A 25,169-nucleotide genomic window follows, 5' to 3' on the forward strand; every position below is an offset into this window, starting at 1 on the left:
ACGGGCCTATGACAAACTGTGGGTAATTTCTTCTCAAAGATGATCATTCATGCCACTGTTGCAGAACAGCAGCTACTGCCCGGCTAGAAAAGCTCTATTTTCTTCGAGGCTGAACTTTGCACGCATTGCAGCATTAGCTGCTGACAATGGCCCCCAATCAATAGAAGGTTAATGTCATTCGAGCTGTGTGTGTCATTCACATCCGCTGCAGAACACTTTGAAAGCAATGTATTGAAGAGGGCTTTCAGGCTGTGAATGACAAAGAAGCTTCTATCTACCATGCTATGACCTTCATCAATCTCTGTGAACTCTCCTCCATCTACTTTTCCTTCACCACACAGCAACGTACACTCCTCTTTGACCGAACGACCTTGAAAGCATTTCTTCAGCACAATGTCTGAGATTGAAATCAAGATCAAAGTAATCCATTCACTCGTACCCTCATGGACACAACGATTACTGACTGCAAACTCTCATCCAAGCTCACTGGCATGCCAGAATTAGTCCTTGCCAGGTTGCAGGGTCTTCTCGAAGACTACCTGACCAACTCTGACGACCCTGAGGTCAATCCTCCAAAGGCTAAACAGCGCTCTGTAAAGCTGAAACTAAAAATCGTAAGGAACGACAATGGGGAAATCACTCGTGTCATCAGAAAGGAGAAGAACGTGACGGCGTCACACAACGCGATGATCGACTCGATCTGGGAACGGACTCGAGTATTGCTTAAATTCTATTTTCCGACACCCGACCTTGACTGGACCCAACTGGACGATAGTTTCCGCGTCACACTGACTCTAAAGGTCATCATGCAGCCGCTACCTAAGAACGTAAATGGCCCTGCCAAGTCCTATGTGGTGAGTCGTCCGGCTGTCTTGGAAGTGTGCATCTCTAAGCAAGTCCTTGGAACAGGAAATCGAAGAGGATCTCGGTTAAGAACTAGGTACATTCTGGCTGTGTCCCATGGCCACGTGCAAGTGCACCCAAGTCCTTTGTTACGTCGCCCTCCTCGACTACAGAAAGGTTTTCATGACACACCTGGGACGGTTATTCAGCATGATTCAAATGAAAGCCAAAGATATTTTAGGAGAGATACTAAGTACTCTAATTGAATTTGGAAGTCTGTCCTCCTTCAGAGAACATTGTCTTTCGTATGCCATGATTCATATTCTTGCAGAGTACACCCACCCTCGCAATGACCTTCACTTGATTCGATTGACTAGGCTTCCAGAAAGATCTAGGAGGTCAGGTCAGAACATTTGTCAATGGACAGGCTTCAACTATAGCATTTGTAACAAGAGGGGGTCTCACCAGTATATTCTGCCTCTACTTTAGTCCTACATTCAAACATTTCTCCGTTTACTTCCCTCTCACCTCACCTTGAGGTCAAATGGCGTCCGAAGCCACGTTTGACATTCACTTTATGTCACTTCACTCATTCACAGCATCCATCACCTGGTTTCTACCGTCTTTGCTTTTTCGTTTTCTCATCTCTAGTTATGATTTCGATTTCAGGATAATGTCCTGCATGTAACTCACTTCATCTAAGACACAACCTCAATAGTAGGCATGTGGGCCGTGTTACCGTCAAACAAACCTAGCTTCTGGTTATAGATACTTGATACGAAGTATAGCGCAGCCGGGTTCGTCCGTAGGAAATCATGATGTAGTTGTCCACCCGTGGTGACGAGGAATGCATTCAATTGTCTGAAATAGTATAGTACGGGAATAAAACTAGCATTGATCTCATGGTAGACAGATCCATTCTTGTAATATACTGACTATGTCATGGTGTATATAGAGAGCATGCAGGCATGTACAGCAGATGCAAAACAAACAACAACTCTTATCAACAATATCAAAAAGCAAAGATTCCTGCAACATCTCTCACTTGCGTGCCTCAAGTCCAGCTTTGATGGCTATACCTAGTTAGAATGGGCTCTGAGAAGTACACAGGGAGAAAAAACTCACCATCACAAGAGGCCTTCGCGTCTCCGAACAACATCCTCGTACCAGGCATGTAGAACATGGGGTTGGGCACATCGGCTATGCTCCATTAGTGATACGTTCCAGAGCAAGACGAAAGAACTTACCGTATCCGCTGGACATGCCGCGCTTCATCACAATGACTTCCTTGCTCTTCCAGGCATGCAGGACAGGCATGCCAGAGATCGGGGAGTCGGGCTCCAAGGCGATAGGGTTGACGGTATCGTTCGCACCGATCACCAGGGTGACATCTGTGTCCGGGAAGTCGTCGTTTATCTCGTCCATTTCGAGGACGACTTTCTCGAGTCAGCCTTACTGTCTGGAACCTCGAAATGTGTGGCGGGGACTTACTGTCATATGGCACTGAAGCTTCGGCGAGAAGCACATTGCATTGTCCGGGCATGCGGCCAGCTGCAGGATTAGGTCAGTCAACTATCCTTCTAAGACCCGCTGAGATAACCCGAGGGTGAAAGGACGTACCAACTGGATGGATGGCAAATCGTACTTTGACGCCCTTAGCGCGCAACATTCGGACGATTTCTGCAAGCGCGTATTGGGCTTTGGCCACAGCCATTCCATAACCGACCACCTGGAGCACTGTAAGCTTCGAGCATGGAAGAATCAAGATCAACATACGATAATTACGCTTTCTGCATTGGACAGGGTTTCCACCGTATCATCCACCGTAACTTGAGTAACCTGGCCCTCGATCTTCTTCTGCCCCTGTTGAGGGGCCGCAATGCCACCAAAGAGGACATTGGTAAGGGATCGATTCATAGCGACACACTAACTCAGTCAGTGAGATCCACGAATAACCATATAAAGGCACTAACCATAATGTACGACAAGATCGATCCGCTGACCCCAATCAACGATCCAACACTCGTGAGTAGTGGATTGTTAAGCATGAAGCCCTCTGCAACCAGAGCGAATCCCGAATATGCATTGAGAACAGTGATAACAACAGCTTCAAGATATTAGTAATCGCTTCCAGTGTGAGGGCGGCTGGACATACGCATATCAGCCCCTCCAATGGCAGCAGTGGTTGTATAGCCTTTCAGGAAACTAAGGACGGTATTTGCACCCAAGCACGTAGCAGCAATGAGCGGAGATGCAGGGCCCATGGTCACGAAAGCTCCCATTGTAGCCAGGTTTGTCCCAAGCAAAGTCGAATTAATAACGTGGCGGCCTGGAAGGATCGTGGGTTTTGACGACACGCGGCCCGCAAGCTTCAGGAAAGCTACAATGGAACCAGTAAACGTAACGCCACCTGTCCAGCGTCAGTAGTGTATCAATCGCCTGAATCTGAGCTATTACCAATGAGAACACCCAGATACGCAGTCACCATATGCAAGGTTGAGATGTCAGCAAGATCGGCCATCACGCTTCCAATACTTGTGAGAACAGCAGCAAGACCGACAACTGAATGAAGGGCTGCCACTGTCTGGGGTAAGCTAGTCGGGGTAATGCGACGCCCAATCAATGCTCCTGTAAGGATGTGAGCCACGACCCTTCTAGTAACGATAGGGGTAGTCAGCCGAAACAGACAGAAAAGAACATACCAACTAGAGCACCGCCACCAGCCATTGCTCCGAATTGAGCCAGGACCTCTGGTGAAAATCCTACAGCAGCAAGAGATGCAAGTATACCAGCAGCAACTCCCAGAATACCAAGGATGTTTCCACGGCGAGCAGTTTGCTGGGAAGCAAGGCCGGAAATTGAGCCTGGTTTACCTTTAGTATACAGATGTGAAAGTTCGTCATAGTTTCACTTACTGATGCAGAGAAGAGTGCTGACCAGATAGCCAGCACTCACTAAACCAGCCATTCCAGTGCTAGCTGCTGCTATAAATCCACCACCGAAGATAACAGCAGGTATCGCGTAGAGCCATGGATATTCGGGCGGGTCAGTCGGGCCTACAGGACGGTAAGTATTTCATCTTCAAGAGGGCGTGGACGACTGACGCTTGAACATATCTAGCATGCGCTTGGTGATAACAAAGCCTCCAGCAACGTTCATTGATGCCAACAAGACCGAAACCGCTCCGAGAGCTTCTGGGATCGTGCTAGGCGTATAGCCTCCACCCATTATGAAAAGACCACCGATGCCGACCATGCCTAGAATCTATGCATGAGGACACTATAATAATCATTTTTAAAAGATATCATGCCTACTCACCTGAGATGGCATTCGTCACACTCATCAAAGGAGAGTGGAGAGCTGGAGCAACACCCCATACAGCACGGTAGCCGACGAGACCAGCAAGCCCAAAGGTCATCATGTTACTCATGAAAATGGGACCAGTGGCTTTTCCCAGGGCAAGTGCTGTCCCCATACCCGCTGTAACAGTTGCAACGTCGCGCGTAGCCTTTCTCCAGGGTGTGAGTGATACCTCGGCTTGTTCCTTGGCTGGGGTCGCCGCAGCCGTCGGCTTAGGTGGCGGTGGTGCTGGTCGTGGAGCTGGGGGTAGTATCTCGCCGTTGAGTGTGACAATAGAGCCGCGCACAACCTCGTCCGACAGGTCAATGCCAAACGATTTCTCCTGCGGTGCCATGGATAGAAGAAACTTGGTGATATTGTTCGAATATAGTGTGGATGCTTGGGTCGGTAGGCGTGACGGGAAATCAGTATATCCTGAATTGGTCAGTATGAATTTACCGAGATCAGACAGGTTTGAGCTTAACTCACCAATGATAGTGACACCGTTGTAATTGACCAATTGTCCAGGAACAGTTGCTTCACAGTTACCACCGGCCTCTGCTGCAAGATCAACAATCACAGATCCAGGTTTCATGGCAGCGATCATCTACTATGCATTAGCTCTTGCTGCAAGGACAAGATCATGGATCATTCGTACCTCCTTGGTAATGAGTGTCGGTGCAGGCTTGCCTGGAATCAGTGCTGTTGTGATAATGATATCAACCTCCCGGGCCTGTTCCATGAAGAGCTTCATCTCTGCGTCATAGAATTCCTTGGACATTTCCTTAGCATATCCGCCCTGACCAGCGCCTTCTTCCTGAATTTCGACCTCGATGAATTCGGCACCTAAAGATTGGACCTGCTCACGGGCAGCAGAACGCGTATCAAAGCCACGGACAATGGCACCTAAGCGACGGGCCTATGTATCGTTGGTAGAGAGCTTGGACTGGCAAGCAGTGCAGACCTACCGCAGCGATGGCGCTCAAACCAGCCACACCAGCACCGATAACCAAGACCTTGCCAGGAGGTATCTACTTGCAACAATCAGTAGCAGCTCCTTGTTTGTGGAGGTGAACAACCTTTCTAGGAGGCATGGGTTAGTAGGTCAATATCTGAATGGGTTGAAATCTCTTACCCAGCAGCTGTAACTTGACCAGTTAAGAAACGACCAAAGTGGTTCGATGCTTCTAAAACAGCCTTATATCCGGCGATATTGGCCATAGAGCTTGCCTCACCGTTAGCATCGACCACCTTTTAATACATCCTGCTCGTAAGCCCCCGTGGGCAACTCACCTGAGGGCATCGAATGTCTGGGCACGAGAAATTCGAGGAATCATATCCATGGCGAACGCTGTGACTCCGCGGGACGCAATAGCCTCTACCAGCAGCTTATTCTGGGCAGGATACAAGAACGAAATCAGGGCGCTTCCCTGGCGGAGGGCTTCGACTTCATTTATGGGGCCCTCCTGCCCGGGACTACGGACTTTCAAGACGATGTTACTTTCGGACCATACAGCAGCTCGGTCGACCAGCGTCGCTCCGGCTTGTTCGTAGGCCTGGTCATGGATCTGGGCTTGTTCACCGGCACCACGCTCGACTAGCACGCGCGAGAAGCCTTTCTTTAGTAGCAAAGCCACATTCTGCGGTGTGAGAGCCACGCGACGCTCGTTGGGCCATGTCTCGCAGGGGACACCAACAGTCAGCGAGGAGTATGGGACAACGGGTACATTCGATGGCGCAGAGGCGCTGCTTGCGGTTCTCTTCGAAATTCGCTGCCACTGAGGGATGAAAGGAAGCTTATGGTCGTTCCGCTGGCGAACTAGGTAGAATATCTGTCGTGTCTGTACCGCTGAAGTTCCAGCAGAGTCAGTACTCAAACAGCAAACACCGTGGCAACCAAGAGAGCTGCTTACAAAGATGGTTCAGGGAAAACAATGACTTCACTGGGTGGGAACTGCAAGCCGCCCGAGACGGCCCCAGAGCCGACCGCAGGGTCAAAGGCACACTCATCGTCAAGATCAACTACTTGAGGATATAGTGTCGTGAGCCGTCCGACAAAGGTATCATTCCTGATTCTCAACCCATCGATAGAGGCAAGGGCGAACTTCAAGCCAAAGGTGAGATGGAAGGGAGGGGGTGGTCGGTGGTAAATAGTGCGGAGTCGAAGCGGACGAGAGGTACCCGACCTATACAGGGATAAACGAAGAGGTCAATCCGCGAATCCTAGGACTGATTGGATTAGGTGCCTACCTCTGGATACGCGCTGTGACGCTGCTTACTTGGCCCCGGTCTAGCGATAGGAGCAACGCAAATCGAGAACGAACATTGGATGGAGCGTGGACGGACTGCCGCAACGATGGGGGAGGAGGCTTCTGGGGTTGCTGGGCGTGGCGGGGAAATAATGATTGATCAGGCGCGGAGAGAACGAATTCCACGAGTGAGTCTTCAGGAAGAGGTGTGATCAATCAGGATTGATTATTCTGATTGGTGTGCTGCGCACCCCTACTGTACATTGTTCGATCGATGCAACAGTGGCTGCCATGCCTAGCATCCATTATCCAATATTCCTTGCAAGTCCAAGAAGTGGAAAATGAGGGGAAAGCTGGGGATCATGTGGGGAAGTTACCGGAGTCGCTCCACTACTACTATACTACTATGCATCTTCACAATTTTATGAGGATTCCATTGTCATCACTTCAACACTGCCATCAAATTTCTGAACACCCGAGTATTTGAAACAAATTTGATATGTTGACATGTTCCATAAAGCTCATACCACTAACACCCTGATCGAAATCATCCCGCAGGTGATGCAGATCCCCACAGTCCCGTCGTTCTACCTGATTAGCTTGCCGATAAGGCAGCCATTTTGAGGCAGCGACACGCCATATGCACCCAGTCTTCGATACCGTTAAGGCCGCAATTGTCTAAGTGGAGAAAATGCCCAGGCATCGTCTCACATTCATGGTACGGACGGGTACATGGAACAGGATGCCACTTGAAAATCTTTACGGCTTTCCAGTTGATCGCCTATTCACTTCTCTGGCTCGATCAATTTTGTTAGGGATTTGCCTGCGATCAGGTTACGAGGCGCAGAACCGACGCCATCTAGAACTTCAGGTCCCGGGACTCAGCCCTGCCGACATGTCGCTTGTACGCTGCCCTTACCGGAAAGAATGCTCAAAGCTTAGCAGAGACTAAATGCTTCCGCTCAAAGATTCTGGTTGTTGATCATTTGGTGAAGCACAACGAACACACGAAGCCACCCGTCAAGCACACAGTGCCATGCTTGTATCTCCATACATATCCCGAATGGACTGCGAACGTTCCCGGACGACACTCCGATAAGCATGCAGCAATACAGCATACAATGAAGGGTGAAGCGCACGTTTTGAAACAGACGACAGATTCAAGACCGAGGAAACTATGTATAGAAGTGGCCAGTTTTTTCGTCCAAGAGGACTCTCGGTAGGACGTCAGAGCATTTACTCTGGTATATAGGTGTGGGGTCTAAACAACTCATGGTGTATATAAGGGTTACATAGTAGCGTGGCAGAAGCAGGCAGGAAAGACGAGCATCCTGATATTTATAGGCAAGATTGGCAAGCACAGGGTGGGTCTAAGACATCTTTCTTTCTTTTCTTTTTTTTTGTCAAAGACAGGACTACTAACCTACTCAAAGAAAGACACATGTGCTGATGAATCTGCAGTGTCTACCACATAAAGCAACAACAAGGACTCTAAGCGACCTTCCTAGTTGAGGATACTAACAGACAGCGCATGAGCTTCCATTAGCAAACCGATTCCCATACTGGGTAGTTGGCACTAGAAGAAAAGCGCTGTAAGTTCTTAGTTCGTTTCGTTGTGTTTCAGATACTCGGCTATCTCACCGTACTCCACAATAAACAGATTCCCCCAAGTTGTGTTGGACAATACGAGGACAATCCGTTGAATAGCGTATGGCCGTAGAATATGCGTCGCGTAATGATATCCTGCGGTCAGGGCTGGACGGTTCCTGAACTAAGGTAAATTCTACGCGAGATGAACGGAACTACGGAAAAGCGCGGCACAGCTTGATATGGGTATTGTAATGAGTGGGGAAAATTGAAGCAGAATAGTCTTCTCATTCCAATTCGTGTGCCTTATCATGGTAGTCAGTGACAAAAAGGACTCCAGCCTCAGTCCAGGAGGTATCCAGCGATAACTGATCTAGTCAATAGATATTATACAGAAAGAATTAGACAATAAGGTAGACAGAAGGACAGTACAGCCAAAATCAAGGCTTCCGAACATCAGAAAGCCGCCATTAACCGAATTAAAGAAGGATATTGTTTGAAAGCAAACGCCTTTCGCCAATAAATAGAAATCCAAGAGTGAAGAAAAGAAATAGAAAAAGCCATTCTATGATCGATGGTTCCAGATGGAAGATTTTCTCCTCCCTCTTAGCATAAAACCCATGATGCTCTTAGCGGTGGACTGTTCCTTGCCCTCCTGCTTCGAGAGCTTGCTGCGTTTCAGGCTCTTCTTTCGGCTCACACTAGACTTCCTTGCTTGATCGACTGGCTCAGGTGCATCCATACTGTGGACACTCTCCACTTCTGATCGAAGGCTGCTGGAATAGGATGACTTGAAAGAATGCATGGTGGAGTTCCGCACCGGGGGGAATGGGCGATAGCTGGTCGGCGTGGGTGCACTGCTGTTGCTGTACACAGAACCGGATCGGTCTCGATTGAAAGTCGGTGAGGAATAGTAAGGAGTAGAATTTGGAAGTATTGGAGAAGGAGTGCGACACGTTCGTAGCAGGGACGACTGTTCAGAGCTTCCACGAGCGTGGGACGCGGCGGCGGATGGTGTGCGAGTGTCTAAGCCCGCAGATGTAGAAGTGTGGCGTGCATGCGAGAGTAAGACACTCGCACTACTCAAACTTCGCAACGAAGGGGGCCGTCGGAGGGACTCGGCGGGTAAATGCGAGCGTACCGCGGTATATAGTGAGGGCAGCCTCTCGGCGGGCGACGCTCTTGTGGCGGAAAATGTCCTAGAGCGAGACCGCGGCGACAAGGGTTGGGGAGCCTCAGAGACTTCGGACAGCGAATGCATCGTGGCACTAGACTTTGGCAGCTCAATGCATTTTAACTCCTTAACCGATCCCGATGAGCGCCCAGCTACCGAGACACTGTTGCGTTTGAGATGCTTTTCATTCGTTCCAGCAGACTCGCCTGTGCTAAGGAGAGGCTGAGATTTGGCTGCCTGCCCGAGCGAGTAGATACCGTCGCAAGCATCCCCATCGGAGGCGTTGCTTGAGCTATGCTTGCAAAAGGTGTCTTGCTTCTCGTCGGCCGATGAAACGGGCGGGAAATACGATTGCTCGGGGCTGATTTGAATCAAGTGAGGTTTGGAGATAGGTTCCACATATGTGACCTGCTCAGCCACGAGGACGTCAGTCTCTTCCTCCGAGAAGATAGAGGTGGGAGATGGCGATCTCATCGATCGAGCAGCCGATGATCCGGGTGAACCGGGGGGCACATAAACAGTTGGCTGTAAGAAGATTGGTGACGGAAGTGGTGACATTTGATCTGGAGAAGGCAGCTCGATAATCACATCATCGTCGTCGTCGTCGTAGACGATAGAGTCGGTGGCAAAGGTTGCATTGCTGCTTCGCTTCACGGTATCCATTGATACGGGACGCGACTTTCTGCCTCTCGATGGGTAGGGAGCAAGCAGCCGGGAAAGTTGACGGTTCTCTGGCTCAGGTTCAATGCCGCGAGATAGCTCTTCCGTGCTCATATCAGAAAACGTCCCCGTAGTGTCATCAACGGGCGAGAAAGCGTTATCGTATCCACCATGTTCTGACTCCGATGTCTCTTCCTCGTCCGACTCGTAACGTCGTGGCAAAAGCTGCTGATTTGTGTAATCGAGACAGAGAGAATCCGCGGATTGGTACATTTTCTATATAAATGTGGAATAAGAAGAAGATGAATACCCCAACAGGCCAGTGAGGGAGACCTTCTTCAAGAAAATAAGGCAAGAACTTAGTAAATGGAGAATGAGGAATTCCAAAGGTCTCAGATCCTGAAGGTCATCAAGGGTGGACAAAGGAGTGCAGTATGTCAAAAGAGTGTGGTGATTGACCCAGGGGAACAGGGGAAAAGAATAGTAGTTCAATGGGATGTAGACAAGGATATATTAATCCTGAATATTTTCCATCTCCTCTTGTCCCACACAGGTTGGCATGCTCTAAAGGAGTGGATCCTACCCTGGAAGGTTTTTTTTTTTTGGTGAACAAGGAGGAGACCACCCTCGATACCATCAGATTATACAACCGCGAGAGAGGACGGATACAAGAGCTCGGTCCACAGTCGGGTTAGTCAATAGCGGGCGCAAAAATAGAGAAAACAGCCGTTCACACGTGCACTTGAGAGGCATTAGGGCGCCTTTTTTTCCCTTTTTCGCTCTTCTCCTTTTCTTTTTTCCTTGCTGGGCCAGAATCAGAACAGACTATGTTGGGGCTGCAACGAACAGTGCTTACGTCGGCGGTTCATCCTTGCCTGACTCCTGCAGGACAAGGAGTGAACCGTTGCCTCAGGATATCTGGAGAGTGACCCTTGCATTTGGAGTTCCTCGCTAAAACCCTGCATTATGACCGGGCCGAATTGAAAAAAAGAAAATACGGCTGTGAAAGTATGAGTGTTAGGCCATTTCATGTAAAGTGTCATTGCACCAGTCGCCCGAATCATATGGGGCACCACGAAGGTTGGAGAAAATTCGACGTATCAACGTGAGCTGTCATTTGATAGGAGATCAGAGGTCAATGCTTGCGGAGCAAAAAAAGGCCAGGAATAGCGTATTCTTAATGCAAGCTCCTAAGTTAGGAAAATTTTGGCGGCAACAGCTTGATTGCAGGTCCGCATGGTCCATCTCAACGGGAATAGGAACGACGTTTGGGCAGCGCTAACAGGCAATCCTCTCAGACATGCGGAACTACTGTGTAAGATAAGAAGATGGACTCGGCCAAGACGCGCGCTAAGTATTCGGGCCAAGAGCCGGAACCATGTGGTAGACTGCACTACGTACTGTAGAGTAGTTTGGATGTTCTACTCTCTTGCTGATTTGCCTGTCTCCTAAGAAAGAGAAGAGCTGCACCGCTGATGGAGAAATTCCAGTTTGAACTTCGAACTATGATCCACCACCGGTTGAACGAAGGTTGACTGGTGATCAAAAGTGCCTTCTCGAAGGCCCCGTTTGCCTTCTTAGTCGGTGATCGGTTCGCTCATGTTGATATCTCAAGCCACCAAATGCTCTGACCACCCATTATCTTCCCACAGATGCAACTGGATAACTCAGGTTATCCGGATGTCTCCACAAAGCCGCGTACGATACGGAGCAAGTATGCCGCAGCATCCATGCAATACATAGATAGATAGATAATAGCAGATCATATCACATCGTTTTGGCAAGAGCTTGCCAAGTGTGATGGGTAAGATGTTCCTGAGGAGTTGCCAAGGTAGACCCGCTGCTACACCATTGTGGGGCGTCTTTAACTCAAACGCACCATCATCCACACATCAGCCCAGCGAAGCGAATAATCGTCGAGTCCGGTTTCCACTCGCTCATGGCTTGTTTTCTCGATTCTCCTTTGGGCGGACCGATATTTGTGATTTCGGCTTATTTTTGGGCACATTGAGAGCACCAAAATTCAACGCAACAACAGAGAACGAATAGGAGATTTTGAAAGCCCCACGGTAGATAATAGCTGGACGACCTCCCTGCAGGGAACCCATGATAACCCTTGCAGCAACCATCTAAGTGGACTCGACTCTCATCACTGACAAGCGGCATATGGCCAACTTCGGATAGTCCAGCCGGATACCGAGGGTTTCAGAAAGTCTTAGAGTGGTTCGCTCGCAGTTTCGAACTGTGTCATGAAGACAGAACAGAACAGAACGGAACGATGCTGAACCCATGCGGGAATAAAATTGAACACCAACCGCAACAAACCGAGGTAGACAATGGAAATGAATGGAAAATTATTCAAGTCGGAAAATTTATGGAAGCAGAGATTCCGGCTCCGTGTCGACTGGGCAGTGAGATAGAAACGATACTTTCTGCGGTGGCTGGTTGACAATCGTCCACATGATCACTATCTTCAGTGCCAATTGTAACAGACTGATTCAGAAGTTCTACGTTCTCTGTAGTAAGGAAATGGTTCTGAGTTGTTGAACTATCAGACCATCAGTGAAGCGAGGGAAATGCAGGTTGGATTGCAGATGCTTCGTTGTACTTGCTCACTTGCACCATGATACGTGTCCAACGGTGGTTGCAACGTGAAACACCATTGTGCATATTGAGGATGTGCTTGTCATTACCACTACATTTGCCAAGGATTTACGCAGGAGCTACGTGACCTTAGATAATCCCCCTTTGTTTTCAATCCTGATAGTCCCGATGCCGTGCTGATTCCCCAGTATGCATGTTGAAGTGGAACTTCTTGCTTGGACGCTTGGTGGCAGGAAACATCATCCCCGCCAATTTCTTGAGCGTCGAATAAGACGATACGGGGTACATTGGCGCAAACTGTATTGGCACTTCGCATTTTATGGTTTTCTCCTTGCTTCAACCACCTCCACGTCGACCGCGTCCTCGATGACCAGCACTCCTGTCTCCATCTCTAATTCTCCATCATCCCGTTTTCTGCTTGTTTCCTTTCTCCAGCTCTACAGTAGGATCAAATCCAGGAGTGTCGATCAGCAAGATCAACATCAACCAGCGTCCGCTTGAGCGTTGAGACTGCTGTCCTTCACCAATGAACGGCGGATGATCATGCATACATCACATTCACTCAAACCCACGCGATGATTCCCAGGTAGACATGCATACCTGGATCTATCATCTGCATCACTCCATCGTGGCGTCGGTGCTCTGCCAGGTTGCCAACAAGAAACTTGATTTCCCACGTCGACGATGGCTGGTTGAAAGGTGCGTAAAATATCGAATCAGAACATCTCATCTATTCTACGTTGGTAGCCTACTTGGTACTCTCATCGGTTTCCTCCTTGCTGCTCAATCGAACCTGTATAAAAGCTTCTTCAGAACGGCCAAGTGCCATCTGGGTCTCTCTTCTCTGTTCTACACGGACAATCACACAACTTCCACTACATATGTCTATAACTTCCAAGTTTTCAACTGCGCCCCTGAAGTTCCCCAGCTCAGCAAGCCACTATCGGATTGCAATCAAATAATATCCCGTCTTTCGAGTATCCAGAAGTGGGTTCCAGCCACTGTACCTGACACATAGTCCCCGCCCGAGCACCGCGGTTCTATCGCTTAAGGACGTTATTCTCCGCAGGCGGTGTCCTAAGTACGCAACTATCGATTCGAATGCGTTGAGCTTTGCCAATACTGGCGGGTTCTCCGGCAATCCCCTTTCTGCTAGAGGTTATGGCGTAGAATCTGGATACTGACCGTTGAAGCGTGGGTCATGCAGTGGTCTTGGAAAGACCATCGTTCAAAGGGATGTCTCACCTCCGGTCCTCCGTAGTCAGCGAACTAGAATTTGCTAGATTGCTCACTCTTCATCATCAGAATGATCATGTGGGTCTTCAGTGTATTACCCATATATCTCTATAAGACTGAGTAGTACGGAGTAACCTCACACCTACCTATCATCGCTCAACATTTGTCCACGCGCCAGAACACTTCATTGAGCCTTAACAAGGAAATCAGTAGTCTCCTTCATACTCTCAATGGCAGGGTCTACAGTCCCTTCATATGCCTACATTCACCTTGGAGACGTGGGCATCCTCGTCAGCGTCGAGGGATGAAAACCCACAACCGAAGTATGAAGGATAAAGGCACCTAGCTAAATCCTTACAGTCCCATGCCCCAAGTTACAACTCACCTTCGCATTCATGCCTTCGTTAACCACGATGCAATGCCAGAACCCCTCCTCGTTCATCTCATCATTCCGCATGCCGTGCCCCTGAAGGATAATGTCTCAAATCTTACCCTTCACCCCTTGCTACGGCCCAGACCGACCTGTCAACGTCATTCCACGTCCACTGCAGCCTATGACGACCACCGGCGCAGAGTTCCGCGTACTAATATAGACACCTTTAGATATTCTTATTCATCTGATTTACCAGACTCACAACCTACACAAACACCGTAGGGATACTGACAAGGCACGGAGTACGGAGCCCAGAATGCAGGTACCAGGTTGTGAATCCAGCTTCATACATACGCACCCAAACTCCATATCAATGTCAATGTCACACAGGAGCCAGGACCATGCCCTTGCTTGCCTTGCTTGATTCTCCCAACTCAATCTCAGCCGGCCTGCTCTTCGATAGCCATAACCATAACCATGGTTGACAGTCGACCAGACATCATGACCATCCAGCATCCAACGCTTCCAATTGAGTGTGTCACCCTGTCCATGATGAACATAGCTGCTGACTGCCGTTCTTGTCTTTGTCTCTCTCACTCCACTTCGTCTCATTGCTACACCCACCAGACCTACACTTCACAATTAACTCGCCATAGAGCACACCAGACCAGACGCGTCCGCGAGTCACTTTCGGGTATGCTGACTTCTTGGAGTGTAAGTTCATTATGTGAGGCCACGGACAAGTCTACAGGCTATAGGAATATCATCTCGTCGTGACAATGTCCATCAAGATAGCTGATCTGTCACCCTCGATACGGTAAACGGTTTCACATTCATGTGCGTGAATGATGTGGAATGGCTAAAAAGCATATGGAGAGATGCCACTAGGCTTTGAACATAAATGAACGTGGGCAAGCTTCATCACTGAGAGCTCTGAAACTAAGGTAAATACCAGATAAATATGAAATAGCAGGACAGCATTCGGCTCAGAGCATTGGGTCCAGCTCAACTCTCGACAGGCCTCAGACCTATACCCGCCCAGTCTACATCATGATTTGATGTACCAAGGACACAAAATATATCATCACCATTACATTTATTTACCTGTCGTCTATAGATACTAGAATAAAAGCAAGTATGAATCACAACCGCGAATAGGATGGACAGGAGGAGATGGCTGCAACTAGCAGCATGACAAGAAAACACACACACGAAGAAAGGTAACACGTAGAATACAACCTGGAAACCGTCAGAGCAATACCTTGTCGCTCTGCCAAGTCTCCGGGTAACGAAATGGACATTTCTCCCCAGACACTCGTAATCCACCCAGTGCTGACCCTGCACTCGCCCCTGCTGCAAAGTGACACCGCCATATGAGCTCATTGCAATGCGAAAGCGACCAGTATCATAAGGTCATTCATTAAACAGTGATAAAAAATCTAGGCAGTAGAAAAAAGGATCTCTGAAGCAAAAGTAAAGGAGCTCGGATTTTTTTGTTTCATGCGCACGAAAAGCGGTTCGCGTGGTGTCGGTCATCATCGGAGAGCTCAGACCAGTTTAAAGAATGAGGAACACGGGACGATCTTTCAGGCGGTATCTTGAAGAGGAACCGCTGAGGGTGAGTTCGACCCCTCAATCATCCGCAAGCTGCTCCGCATCTAAGCCTTGCGAGAACGAGTGACGGGGCCATTAGACCGGCCACTCGACACTGCCGCTCCGTTTGTCGTGGCGCTGCCATTGGTAGCAGGAGAGACGGAGGGGACCTCAAAGTTCTTCATGTCAACCAAGGACTGCTTTCCAGTGTTGCGACGAGGGCGACCAGTTTTGGCGGTCTTCTTGTAGGTGGCAATGTAGAAGGAGATGAAGAGGAAGAGGTAAGAGCTGATGATAGCAATGCCCGAGAGAGCCGCAAACTCCTCTCCGGCACACTTGCCCATGTTGGGAGCCCAGGGGAAGTAGGTAGAGGAGAAGTAGGTGTAAGAAGCGAAGTAAACAAAGCCTAATGTTCAGTTAGCATCCACGTAACAAAGGCATATTTCCAAAGTGCTTACCAAGATCAATGACGAACTGGATAATCTGGAGACGGGTGATCCACTCCTTCCACCAGATGCGAATGCCACGAGCACTCTGGAAGTAGTACCAGTACATAACAACGTGAACGAGCAGGTTGATATCAATGACAACCCACTGGACAGCAGTCAAACCGATAAGCTGAGTGTAGCACAGGAGGGCGGTGGCACCATGGTGGTAGGTATGAAGGAAGGTCAAGGGCTTCTTCTTGAGGAACAGGAAGACGGTATCGAGAAGTTCGAGGTACTTGGTCAGATAGTTGAGCTGTCCTCTGTGTCAGCGGGCCAGCGCTTCAAGCCTCACATCAGAAGACAACTTACATAGTACAAGACGATGAGGGGCTGGGTCCATCCACCCTGGTGATCGCAAATGGTGAAGAAGAGACCGTGTCTGTAGAGCGTAGGCACGAGTTGCTCAATGAAGAGAGCGAGTAGAGTTGCGCTGATCGCGGTCAGGTAGAAGTTGTGGATCATGAACAGTGCGTTGAGCTTAAAAGCCGGGCGGTTCTTCATCACCTCGCGACCACCGAAGATGATGATGTAGTAGGCCACAAGCGCAATCGCCGTCTCCTTGAAGGTAGACATTGGCGTCACACCCTCGACAAACTTGAACTCACTGGCTGGGTAGCCCACAACGACCTCGAAGGCCTTGTCGAAGATGGGCCATAGGTGAATACCAAAAGGCCGATCAATTGTCGGACGGGGCAAGTTCTGCAGTAATTCGAGCGCCATGATGTGTAGTGCAAGACGTATCTATTAGCGAGATAGGTCGTAGATAGGGAACAGCACGGAACGTTGACTGGAAGGGAACCCCTTAAACGCGACCCTGAGTTTTTGTTGGGGTTACACTGCAAGCCGTCAACGCGGCCGGAAAAGCGTGCAAACAAGAAGAGCACTCAAGGAGTGACTAACGAAGAGAAGAATTGGAGAAGAGAAAGGAAGTAGTAAGAACAGGAGGAAGAAGGAGAATAAGAAGAAAGAATACGATGCAGAGAATCTGGGAGATTGGGGCTGCAACGAGATAGATAGACAGAGGGAAGAGAGGGTGGAGCGAGTTTTTTTGAGGACAGCGGACGAGACGTGAGAGAGGCTGCTTCCTTGGGCTGCTTTGGTACGGTACCTTAGGTTTGTCCGCAAGGAGAGGATCGAATCAGAAGTGCCCAATGGCCGATCGTCCCCTTCTTTGTCGGGTCTGCCGGCGTGTCCGCAGCCGCCCAAGAGGGACTAGCGTTGCCTCGGTCGCCTGAATATTAAGGAAATAAGGGGCACCTTTCACTTTCTCTTTTAGCGGATCATGTGCTTCCGAGATTCCGCGTGTATCCAGCACGCAACATCATAAAAGTATTTATGTAGATGCTGCCTCTTCTATGTCTACTCATAGTGAGGACGAGGAAGGTATTTATATCAGTGTATTGATCCCACTCAGGGAGTGTCGCCTTCAATGTTGATCCCCATTTAGTTGAAATCACAGAGGAGAATGGGGATCAATCGTCTTGAACCGCAAATTGAGCCGGCTTTCACATGCTCGATTTACCATGTATCACAAACAATAGTACAAAAGAAAAGTTGACACCGAAACAAACTCGATTTCAACTGGTTGAAATCTATCTTGGCGTCTTTAATAACATTGCGCTCCTGCAGACGAAGACAAATGAAAGCATCTTCACTGACTGGTCAAGTAGCACAAATACGGAGTCGAAGGTGGTACCATGGTAGAAATCTGAACTCGTTCAACAATGGGGCGTCTTGATTTTTGGTTTAAGCTGATCCGCATGTTAGCTGATCGAGAATCAGAGGAAACCCAGGCTAGTTAAAATGAGGCTTGCGATGTGATGCTTATGCTGCACTCTAGGTTTCAAACGGCCAAATGACTACAAAGTACAGAGTTGATCTAGGCATTATGTTACATTCACTTGATGCTCGACTCCTACTGCACATTCGTTGCATCGATACCTTAAGGTATTCAATGGGTGGCTAGATACTGTATGTTTTTGTATTGTCGGGTTCAAGCTGGGCCATTGTGGTCTTCAAGACATGCAGTGCTTCGCATTTGCCGAAACTTCCACGCAGCAAAATGTCTCTCTGAACACTCCAGCATCCCGAACTTTTAAATTTCCATAGAAGGGAGTATGAATTTCGAGTCTGACATCCGGTGTGGAGGCCAGCTAATAGGCATTAGCATGTTCTCGTAGTAGTCAAAATGCCTACCAATTCAGGTTGTCCTATTGAACATATTCTTGCAGCTGCGTTGGGCTTGGCCGCGGGCAGCTGCATCGACAGCACAATGAAACCCAGCAGAGATAATTTGATTGGCTCGAATTTGATTCTCAAGATTAGACTCCCCCCTGACAGCATAGGACGGATGACATACATACTGTAGGTAGCTTGATGACTTCCACTAGTTATCTAGATGTGAAAATCACTGGCCTGTTCTCAGAATAAGGCTACAACTAGCACGGTAGTTGCACCGGAGAGGCTGGTGCGGCTAACTGTTGCATATGATAGAACGGTTAATAAAGCCATCGACTCAATGCAGAATAACCATGGTCAACACTGAGGATTTTGCTGTAGTCAAAGTTATCAAGATCTCGTCCATCAACAACTGATGATATAACAACTGTCCAATCAGATATGCCAATTGCATTGACCATGCACTGCCCAATCAGAAATGGCAAAATGCAATCAAACTTGGTAGCAGCCTCGATGCCTGAGGCATCTGCAACGTCGGGCATGCACGGGAGCCGCAAATGGACCAGTTGTGGTAAGTCATGACAGCGACCGGAGAAAACCTGAGGCATCCACAACCTCACACCACCCGCAAAATCCTAGCGGCAGCCGGCTTGTCCTCTGACTTCCAACCTCGTCTACGTCTTGCCGTCGTCCTCCACTCCCCCCAAAAGCACGTCAATTCAACCACCCTCCCCTCCCATTTCACTCCTCTCGCAATGGCGTCCCTGTCTATCTTCCGTATTGCGACACGCGCCGTCCGCCCTTCCGGCTTCATCAGAGCTACTCAATTCCCCCGGTCCCGCGTGCAGGCCCCGGCTGCTCTGGCACTCAACCGTCCTAGCTTCAGCACCACCACCAAGCGTCTGTCCGGTGCCCACGAGGATGAGACATACGAGGAGTTCTCTGCTAGGTATGCTATCACCATTAGCCAGCCATTGGATGCGATTTGAGCGAGGAAAGGCACAAAAGGGCGATCGCAGGGAACTTCTCCCCCGGATCGGATAATACTTGTGATGCCGATTCCCGACTTGCACAAGCAGCCGGTTGATTCAAGGAGATTGTCACACTGACTCGGCATTGGACAGATTCGAGAAGGAATTCGACGGTGTTCAGGATGTCTTCGAGCTCCAGGTAAGCCTGACCTGACCCGCTCGCACATACGGCAAATTCGTGTCACATCATCATCCGCTCTCGAAATCATATGATGAAGATTAGCAATTTGCATTGGCCTTCTCTCCTCTATGATATGTGACGCTGATCAATTATCCGCTACAGCGTAACCTCAACAACTGCTTTGCCTATGATCTCGTCCCCTCCGTCGAGGTCCTCTCCGCCGCCCTGAGGGCCGCCCGCCGTGTCAACGACTTCCCCACTGCCGTCCGGATTTTTGAAGGTGCGCCTCTGCCCCAATATCATTCACTGCTTTTTCTTTTTTACAAATACAGACGCTCATGTATTGTGCTTGAACAGGTATCAAGGCCAAGGTTGAGACTCAGGACCAGTACAAGCAGTACCTCGAAAGCCTGGAGGGTCTGCGCCAGGAGCTCGGTGTTGCTCTGCGGGAGGAGCTCTACCCCAACGAGGAATAGATGCGTTCGTTCCAGACAAAACGTCCGCAAGAACTCTGCGTCTTTGTTAAGTTGATAAGATAGGAAAGCTGTATACATACTTTAGAATACAGTTGGAGAAGGTCTCCATGGTCTGGTTGATTGCCTAATTGTCCATTTCTGACCTGGAGGCTGTCGACTCGGGGGTTGAATGGAGGTGCACATGTGCTTTTCTATACCAGTGCTACTATTATAAAGCTTGTGACGTTTGCTTGTACTCTGTACTATTGAGGATAGCGAAGGAATCTGAGGGGTTGTCCTTTCTCTACTGTCACCAAGTAAAGGCCCGAGCTCATAACGTTACATTCGACAGATGCGACGAAGGAAGACTTTGATGCACAAATCCCATTAATTTTCTTAGTACATGGAGATCGAGTTGGATATAAGAATATAGGTACAATGAAGGCCGGTCCAGCGATCCCCTCAAGGTAGCAACACACGGCTGACATATAAATGACAAGTATTAAAACAAAGAAGATACAACAAAAACTCAGAACCACCCCCTGGGAACGCCCCTATAAACCTGAAAAAAAGGTTTTCAAGCACTCGTCGTCATCAATGCTGGGTATGATATAGAATGGTGTGGGTCATGACAGTTGCTTCTGCAGTTATACACATTGCATGCCATATGATGAATCTTCAGAAATTGAAAAAGAAACATTTTGATGGGTTAATGCATCCCCACATGCTTAAAGTAGCTGGGTCTGCAGTCTTCCTTGGCGAGGAAGGGTGCACCAGCGTAGAATTGCCCAGGGGTGCATTTAGAGCACTTTGGTGAATTGGGACAGTTGAAGTAGGGAATGTGATTGTATCCAATGTCCCGGAACCTGCGGGAGAAAGTGAGAGTTAGCTGTGAGCATTGGCTCAATCAAGGAATAACATACCAGTGAACCTTGGATGCGTCAGCAAACAGCCCCAAGCCAATGGAATGAACTGGAGCGTCGCCCCATCGCTCGTAGAAGAAACCACCGGCACGGTCAAGATGGTTGAAGTAGGCATCGTACTGCTGTCCTCTGAAGAAATCCAAGTCACCGATTTCAAAGTTCGACCAGAAGTGGCAGGTAGAGTATCCATTCGCCGCCTCCGTGTGGTCTGGCCGCAGCGAGTTGTCCGTCAACCATCCCATCATGTTGTTGCTGGAGAGATAAGAGGGGTTTGCAGCCAGGAACTTCTTAGTCTCTGGCCAGAGGTTGGGGATAGTTTTGGGATCGTCGAAGAGATTGATGGTGAAACCATAAGTAAGGTTTCTATCCTCCATGAATCGGAATACATCGTAATCAACGTTGCAGAAGAACTGGACCTTCGGCTCAACACGCCAGTAGTACTTGTAGTTCTTAAGAGCGGGATGCTTGTAGAACATGCCACTGTTCCACCGGCACATTTGATGATACGAGAGCTTGTCGCTGTACTGGATCTTCTGCTCAGTCAGAATCGCCGCAGACTCGCGGAAGAGTTCCATGCTGATCCATTCCGGAGGGTCCCAGTGTTCCTTTGGCACTTGCTCTGGACATATTGTCAGGTTTCTTACATTGAATGGAAATAAGATCGGGAACAAATACCATAATAGCACTTTGCCTTCGTCTCTGCTTGCGTGCGCTTTTTGAATTCTTCCGTGAAGGGCTTGTCGTTGAAGAAGATCCAGGGGTAGTTGAATTTAGAATTCCAGGTCCGCTCCAAGTCTTTCATTGTCGGAATAAGGTCGTTCAGCTCTTCATTGCGGACGAGGGAAATGAGAGCAGCGTTCGTGCGGGCGGAATGGGCGCTGTCGGGGGCATAGTCGTTGCCTTCGGCTCGCCATAAATGACCCTCGGGTTCGCCGGTCGCTGCAATGTAATTTCATCAGTACGTGCGAGAGACACAGAATTGAGGAGTTATAAGACAAGGCTGCCAGGGAACCTCAAGTGAGACTCACGATCTAAAAGGGGATCTTTCTTCATGCCATTATAATCTTTTGACCCCTTACTAATGAACGATGGGCCGTGACTTTGGTTGACCTGAAAGATCAGAAAGAGACACAGTAGGATGCATGCTGCACCTAACATGCGGATAGGCCTCGCCACAGCCATCTTGACTGCTTGATTGCGAAAACCGATGGCGAGGGGGAAGTAAGAGGAAAATTGGCTGCTGTCGTCGACTTCCTCCCTCCTCTGGCGACTCTATCTCTGTCGGACCAGATGCCACTTATCCCGAAGAGGAATAGCGTGGTCATAAATAAGCAACACGTCACGCTCCCCGGAGCAGACGGAGAGAGATTCGTCTTGACGTCTACAGGCCTGGATGCCGCGTAACCCCGGCTCGATCCAAGGTCCTAGGAGTCACCAGAAGGGGTTGTCGATGAAACAACGATGGGGGATCATCGGGGAATATTCCTCCTGACTTCCAACTTCTACGCTGACTTGTTGCATTTGCAACACGCGTCGAGATGACTCTCCCCGAGGAAATTGGTGCGCTAACGGATGAGCTAATTTTGGCTATCACAAAGATCGATCCGACTGTATGGGGTACTATCATTACTTTGAGCGCTCCGCTGTTACTAATGTTAGCCTCTAGAATACGTCACGACTCAAAAATCTAAAGCATCGTGTCGAAGACACGTTCAAATCCGCCTCTCATGGCCGGACTGACCAGTTTGCGGTCTCAAAACAGCTAGAGGGCCTGCAGGAGAAATTCCAGGTTCTCAATAAAGATGATCTGGCGGACGCACTCCGGAGTCGCTTGACTGAATTAGATGAACACCATAGCTCATGGTTTCCTGAAATACTATCTTTCCTCTTGCAGCTCTCTGCTCGCCCTGCTGTGTTTTCGCGGGTAGACCGACTCCCAAAGCCCAAGGTTGATGAAGATGCGAAGCAACTCTCTTGGACGGAGTTGGACGCCTCGGGATCCGCGTATTGTGGTGAAGATATCTGGGAATGTGTAAATTTCGGCGCAGATTCCTCATCCGAAGAAGATGACGATCTTGTGTCTTCGGGGCGCAGTGACGCCTCAATCCCACAGACTCTACCTTCCAGTCCCATTGCCTCCGAAGAAGACTATGAAATTCCCGACGAAGTCTTTTCTCCTGGAATGGATGTGGTTCTTGTGGACTCCGTTAGGGAAGCCCAATTCTGGAGGCCGAAAAAGCACGCAGAATCCAATCAAGTCGATAACTTTTCCTGCCGTGTGGTCACCGAGCTTCAAATTGTAAGAGAGACATTGTTCATGTTGCAGGGTTTGCCAACGTCTCTATTTTGGCGACTCGATGACAGCATCGAGGTCGATCGACGGTATACTCTTATACACACCTCGACCGAGGCCCTGTCCTCCCTTTTGCGGTCATTCAGCATGATTGGCGCCAAGGTAGATGTTATAAGACGCTTCATCAAGATCACCCAGGTTGTTCTCTATATGCAAACCTTCCACCGATGTGTTGAGGACCGCCTAAAACAGTTTGACTCGTTTCTGTCGGAAGTGCAAACTCAATGTATTTCGCAAGGGGCGACTTTTTCCGTCAGCCTACTACAACTGGCCGAAGATGTCCGCAGCGCATCAGCGATGCTCGTGCTTCTGGCCGATTTAATCTCCAATCTCAAGTATAACACTCCAGACGACGGCGTACGGTGTCTTGACCTATTGTACGATGTGGTATGCATGAAGCAAGCTACAGGGGACGATGACGAGTTCAGATTCCTGGCAGACTTGTTCTTTTCATGTCTCGAAACCTACATTCGTCCGATCCGTCGTTGGATGGAGGAGGGACGACTGGACTCAAAAGAAGGCATATCCTTTGTCATAGACCGAGGTGGCGATAAAGATCTACGGTCGCTTTGGCGCGGATGGTATGCCGTGGACGACACAGTTGGGCTTCCACAATTTATGAAGCCCGTTGCTCAAAAGATTTTCACTGCGGGTAAAAGCATGGTCTTTCTGCAACACTTGAATGCTCTGGAGATACCGGAAGGCTCGGAGACGAATATCCTCACCCTGGAAAGAATCTACGGTGGTGACTCAAGCTCCTTACTCTGTCTTCCCTTTGCCGCCATATGCGGGTCCGCTATAGACAAGCTCGTCGAGGTTAACCACTCCTTTGCGTGCGATCTGCTGCGAAAAGAGCTTGATCAGCAATGTGGACTGTGGAAATCACTGCAAGCCTTGGAACACATCTACCTCTGCAAGGACCTCAGTGTGTCAGCTATTATCGACAACAAGGTCTTTGACCTCATGGACCGCGGCAGAGGCGCCTGGAGCGACAGATATCTCCTCACCGAACTCGCACAGAGCGCTTTTAGCAGCATGTCTTTCATCGACCACTCAAGAATAATTGTCCGCTCACACCAGGATCCGCAAGGGCGCAGCCGCTCAGTCAAGGCCCTCAGAACCATCTCATTTGATTACGTCCTCCCTTGGCCCATCGCAAACGTCATCCCCAAAGACGCCATCCAAAGCTACCAGCGCATCTCGACATTCCTGATGCAAATCCGCCGAGCAAAGCACCTGATCGTAAAGCAGCGTCTGAAATACACCAACGAGACGGACGAATTCTCCCATGACAGGAGCAGCAACGCATTGAGCTACTCTCTTCGGCACCATATGCTGTGGTTCCTGAACACCCTCTACAGCCACATTACGGACTTTGTCATCTCCACAGCGACAGAGTCATTGCGCAAGTCCCTCTCCGCCACACAGGACGTCGACGCCATGATCGCAGCGCATCGCGCGTACCTGTCCTCCCTGGAAGACCAATGCCTCCTCTCCAGCAATCTATCACCTCTCCACCAAGTAACAATCAACCTCCTAGATCTCTGCGTGTATTTTGCAGACATCCAAGCGGCACGCTACGGGGACAAGACGTTAGATCAGAGAACGCCGACCAAATACGCCAAGTCTTCGCAAAGCAGAAACAATCTCAGCAGAAGGAAGCCTCGGGGTAGATACACCGACAACGCGATACAAAGTGATGATGAGGATGACGACGACGACGATACACAAGATGAGTCGGACGAGGATGTTGGCAATACCACCGGCATCTCCTTTCACGAGGCACCCTACGCGCATCGACTGAGGGACATTAAGGGTCACTTTGACCAGTCGCTTGCGTTTCTCACTGCTGGTTTGAAGGGTGTGGGTCGCGTGGATGGTCAGATCAGCTGGGAAATTCTGGCTGAGAAGCTGGAGTGGCGTAAGAGGCGGTTAGCCGTTTAGTTCTCGGCGTGATGTGAT

General features: G+C 49.3%; 7 protein-coding genes across 7 annotated transcripts; 3 read left to right on the forward strand and 4 right to left on the reverse strand.

The window, feature by feature from the left end:
• Positions 1 to 393: 393 nt before the first annotated feature.
• Aud_006532 (uncharacterized protein) lies at positions 394 to 933 on the forward strand (the record flags this gene model as incomplete). Its single annotated transcript, XM_043291431.1, has 3 exons — positions 394 to 420; positions 483 to 854; positions 910 to 933. The coding sequence occupies 3 exons, from the start codon at positions 394 to 396 to the stop codon at positions 931 to 933; spliced, it is 423 nt and encodes a 140-aa protein (XP_043147366.1).
• A 951-nt stretch (positions 934 to 1,884) lies between these two features.
• Aud_006533 (putative nicotinamide nucleotide transhydrogenase) lies at positions 1,885 to 6,192 on the reverse strand (the record flags this gene model as incomplete). The annotated part of the gene is made up of 20 exons (XM_043291432.1): positions 1,885 to 1,916; positions 1,969 to 2,043; positions 2,091 to 2,279; positions 2,335 to 2,394; positions 2,464 to 2,572; positions 2,620 to 2,769; positions 2,817 to 2,950; positions 2,999 to 3,253; positions 3,301 to 3,471; positions 3,546 to 3,707; positions 3,759 to 3,899; positions 3,948 to 4,100; positions 4,162 to 4,617; positions 4,672 to 4,789; positions 4,841 to 5,101; positions 5,151 to 5,213; positions 5,259 to 5,265; positions 5,318 to 5,407; positions 5,476 to 6,031; positions 6,096 to 6,192. The coding sequence occupies 20 exons, from the start codon at positions 6,190 to 6,192 to the stop codon at positions 1,885 to 1,887; spliced, it is 3,279 nt and encodes a 1,092-aa protein (XP_043147367.1).
• Positions 6,193 to 8,583: 2,391 nt separating this feature from the next.
• Aud_006534 (uncharacterized protein) lies at positions 8,584 to 10,125 on the reverse strand (the record flags this gene model as incomplete). Its single annotated transcript, XM_043291433.1, has 1 exon — positions 8,584 to 10,125. One exon carries the CDS (start codon positions 10,123 to 10,125, stop codon positions 8,584 to 8,586), a length of 1,542 nt encoding a protein of 513 aa, XP_043147368.1.
• A 5,598-nt stretch (positions 10,126 to 15,723) lies between these two features.
• On the reverse strand, positions 15,724 to 16,866 carry Aud_006535 (elongation of very long chain fatty acids protein; the record flags this gene model as incomplete). Its single annotated transcript, XM_043291434.1, has 3 exons — positions 15,724 to 16,064; positions 16,117 to 16,399; positions 16,456 to 16,866. The coding sequence occupies 3 exons, from the start codon at positions 16,864 to 16,866 to the stop codon at positions 15,724 to 15,726; spliced, it is 1,035 nt and encodes a 344-aa protein (XP_043147369.1).
• Positions 16,867 to 19,079: 2,213 nt separating this feature from the next.
• On the forward strand, positions 19,080 to 19,952 carry Aud_006536 (cytochrome c oxidase subunit VI; the record flags this gene model as incomplete). Its single annotated transcript, XM_043291435.1, has 4 exons — positions 19,080 to 19,273; positions 19,449 to 19,494; positions 19,639 to 19,756; positions 19,834 to 19,952. 4 exons carry the CDS (start codon positions 19,080 to 19,082, stop codon positions 19,950 to 19,952), a joined length of 477 nt encoding a protein of 158 aa, XP_043147370.1.
• Positions 19,953 to 20,640: 688 nt separating this feature from the next.
• Aud_006537 (glycosyltransferase family 15 protein) lies at positions 20,641 to 22,036 on the reverse strand (the record flags this gene model as incomplete). Its single annotated transcript, XM_043291436.1, has 4 exons — positions 20,641 to 20,797; positions 20,855 to 21,473; positions 21,530 to 21,793; positions 21,883 to 22,036. 4 exons carry the CDS (start codon positions 22,034 to 22,036, stop codon positions 20,641 to 20,643), a joined length of 1,194 nt encoding a protein of 397 aa, XP_043147371.1.
• Positions 22,037 to 22,392: 356 nt separating this feature from the next.
• Positions 22,393 to 25,151, forward strand: Aud_006538 (putative gamma-tubulin complex component GCP5; the record flags this gene model as incomplete). Its single annotated transcript, XM_043291437.1, has 2 exons — positions 22,393 to 22,464; positions 22,521 to 25,151. The coding sequence occupies 2 exons, from the start codon at positions 22,393 to 22,395 to the stop codon at positions 25,149 to 25,151; spliced, it is 2,703 nt and encodes a 900-aa protein (XP_043147372.1).
• Positions 25,152 to 25,169: the final 18 nt, after the last annotated feature.

The sequence above is a fragment of the Aspergillus udagawae genome (genome assembly GCF_001078395.1).
Source record: "Aspergillus udagawae IFM 46973 DNA, scaffold_4, whole genome shotgun sequence".
Classification (NCBI taxonomy): domain Eukaryota; kingdom Fungi; phylum Ascomycota; class Eurotiomycetes; order Eurotiales; family Aspergillaceae; genus Aspergillus; species Aspergillus udagawae.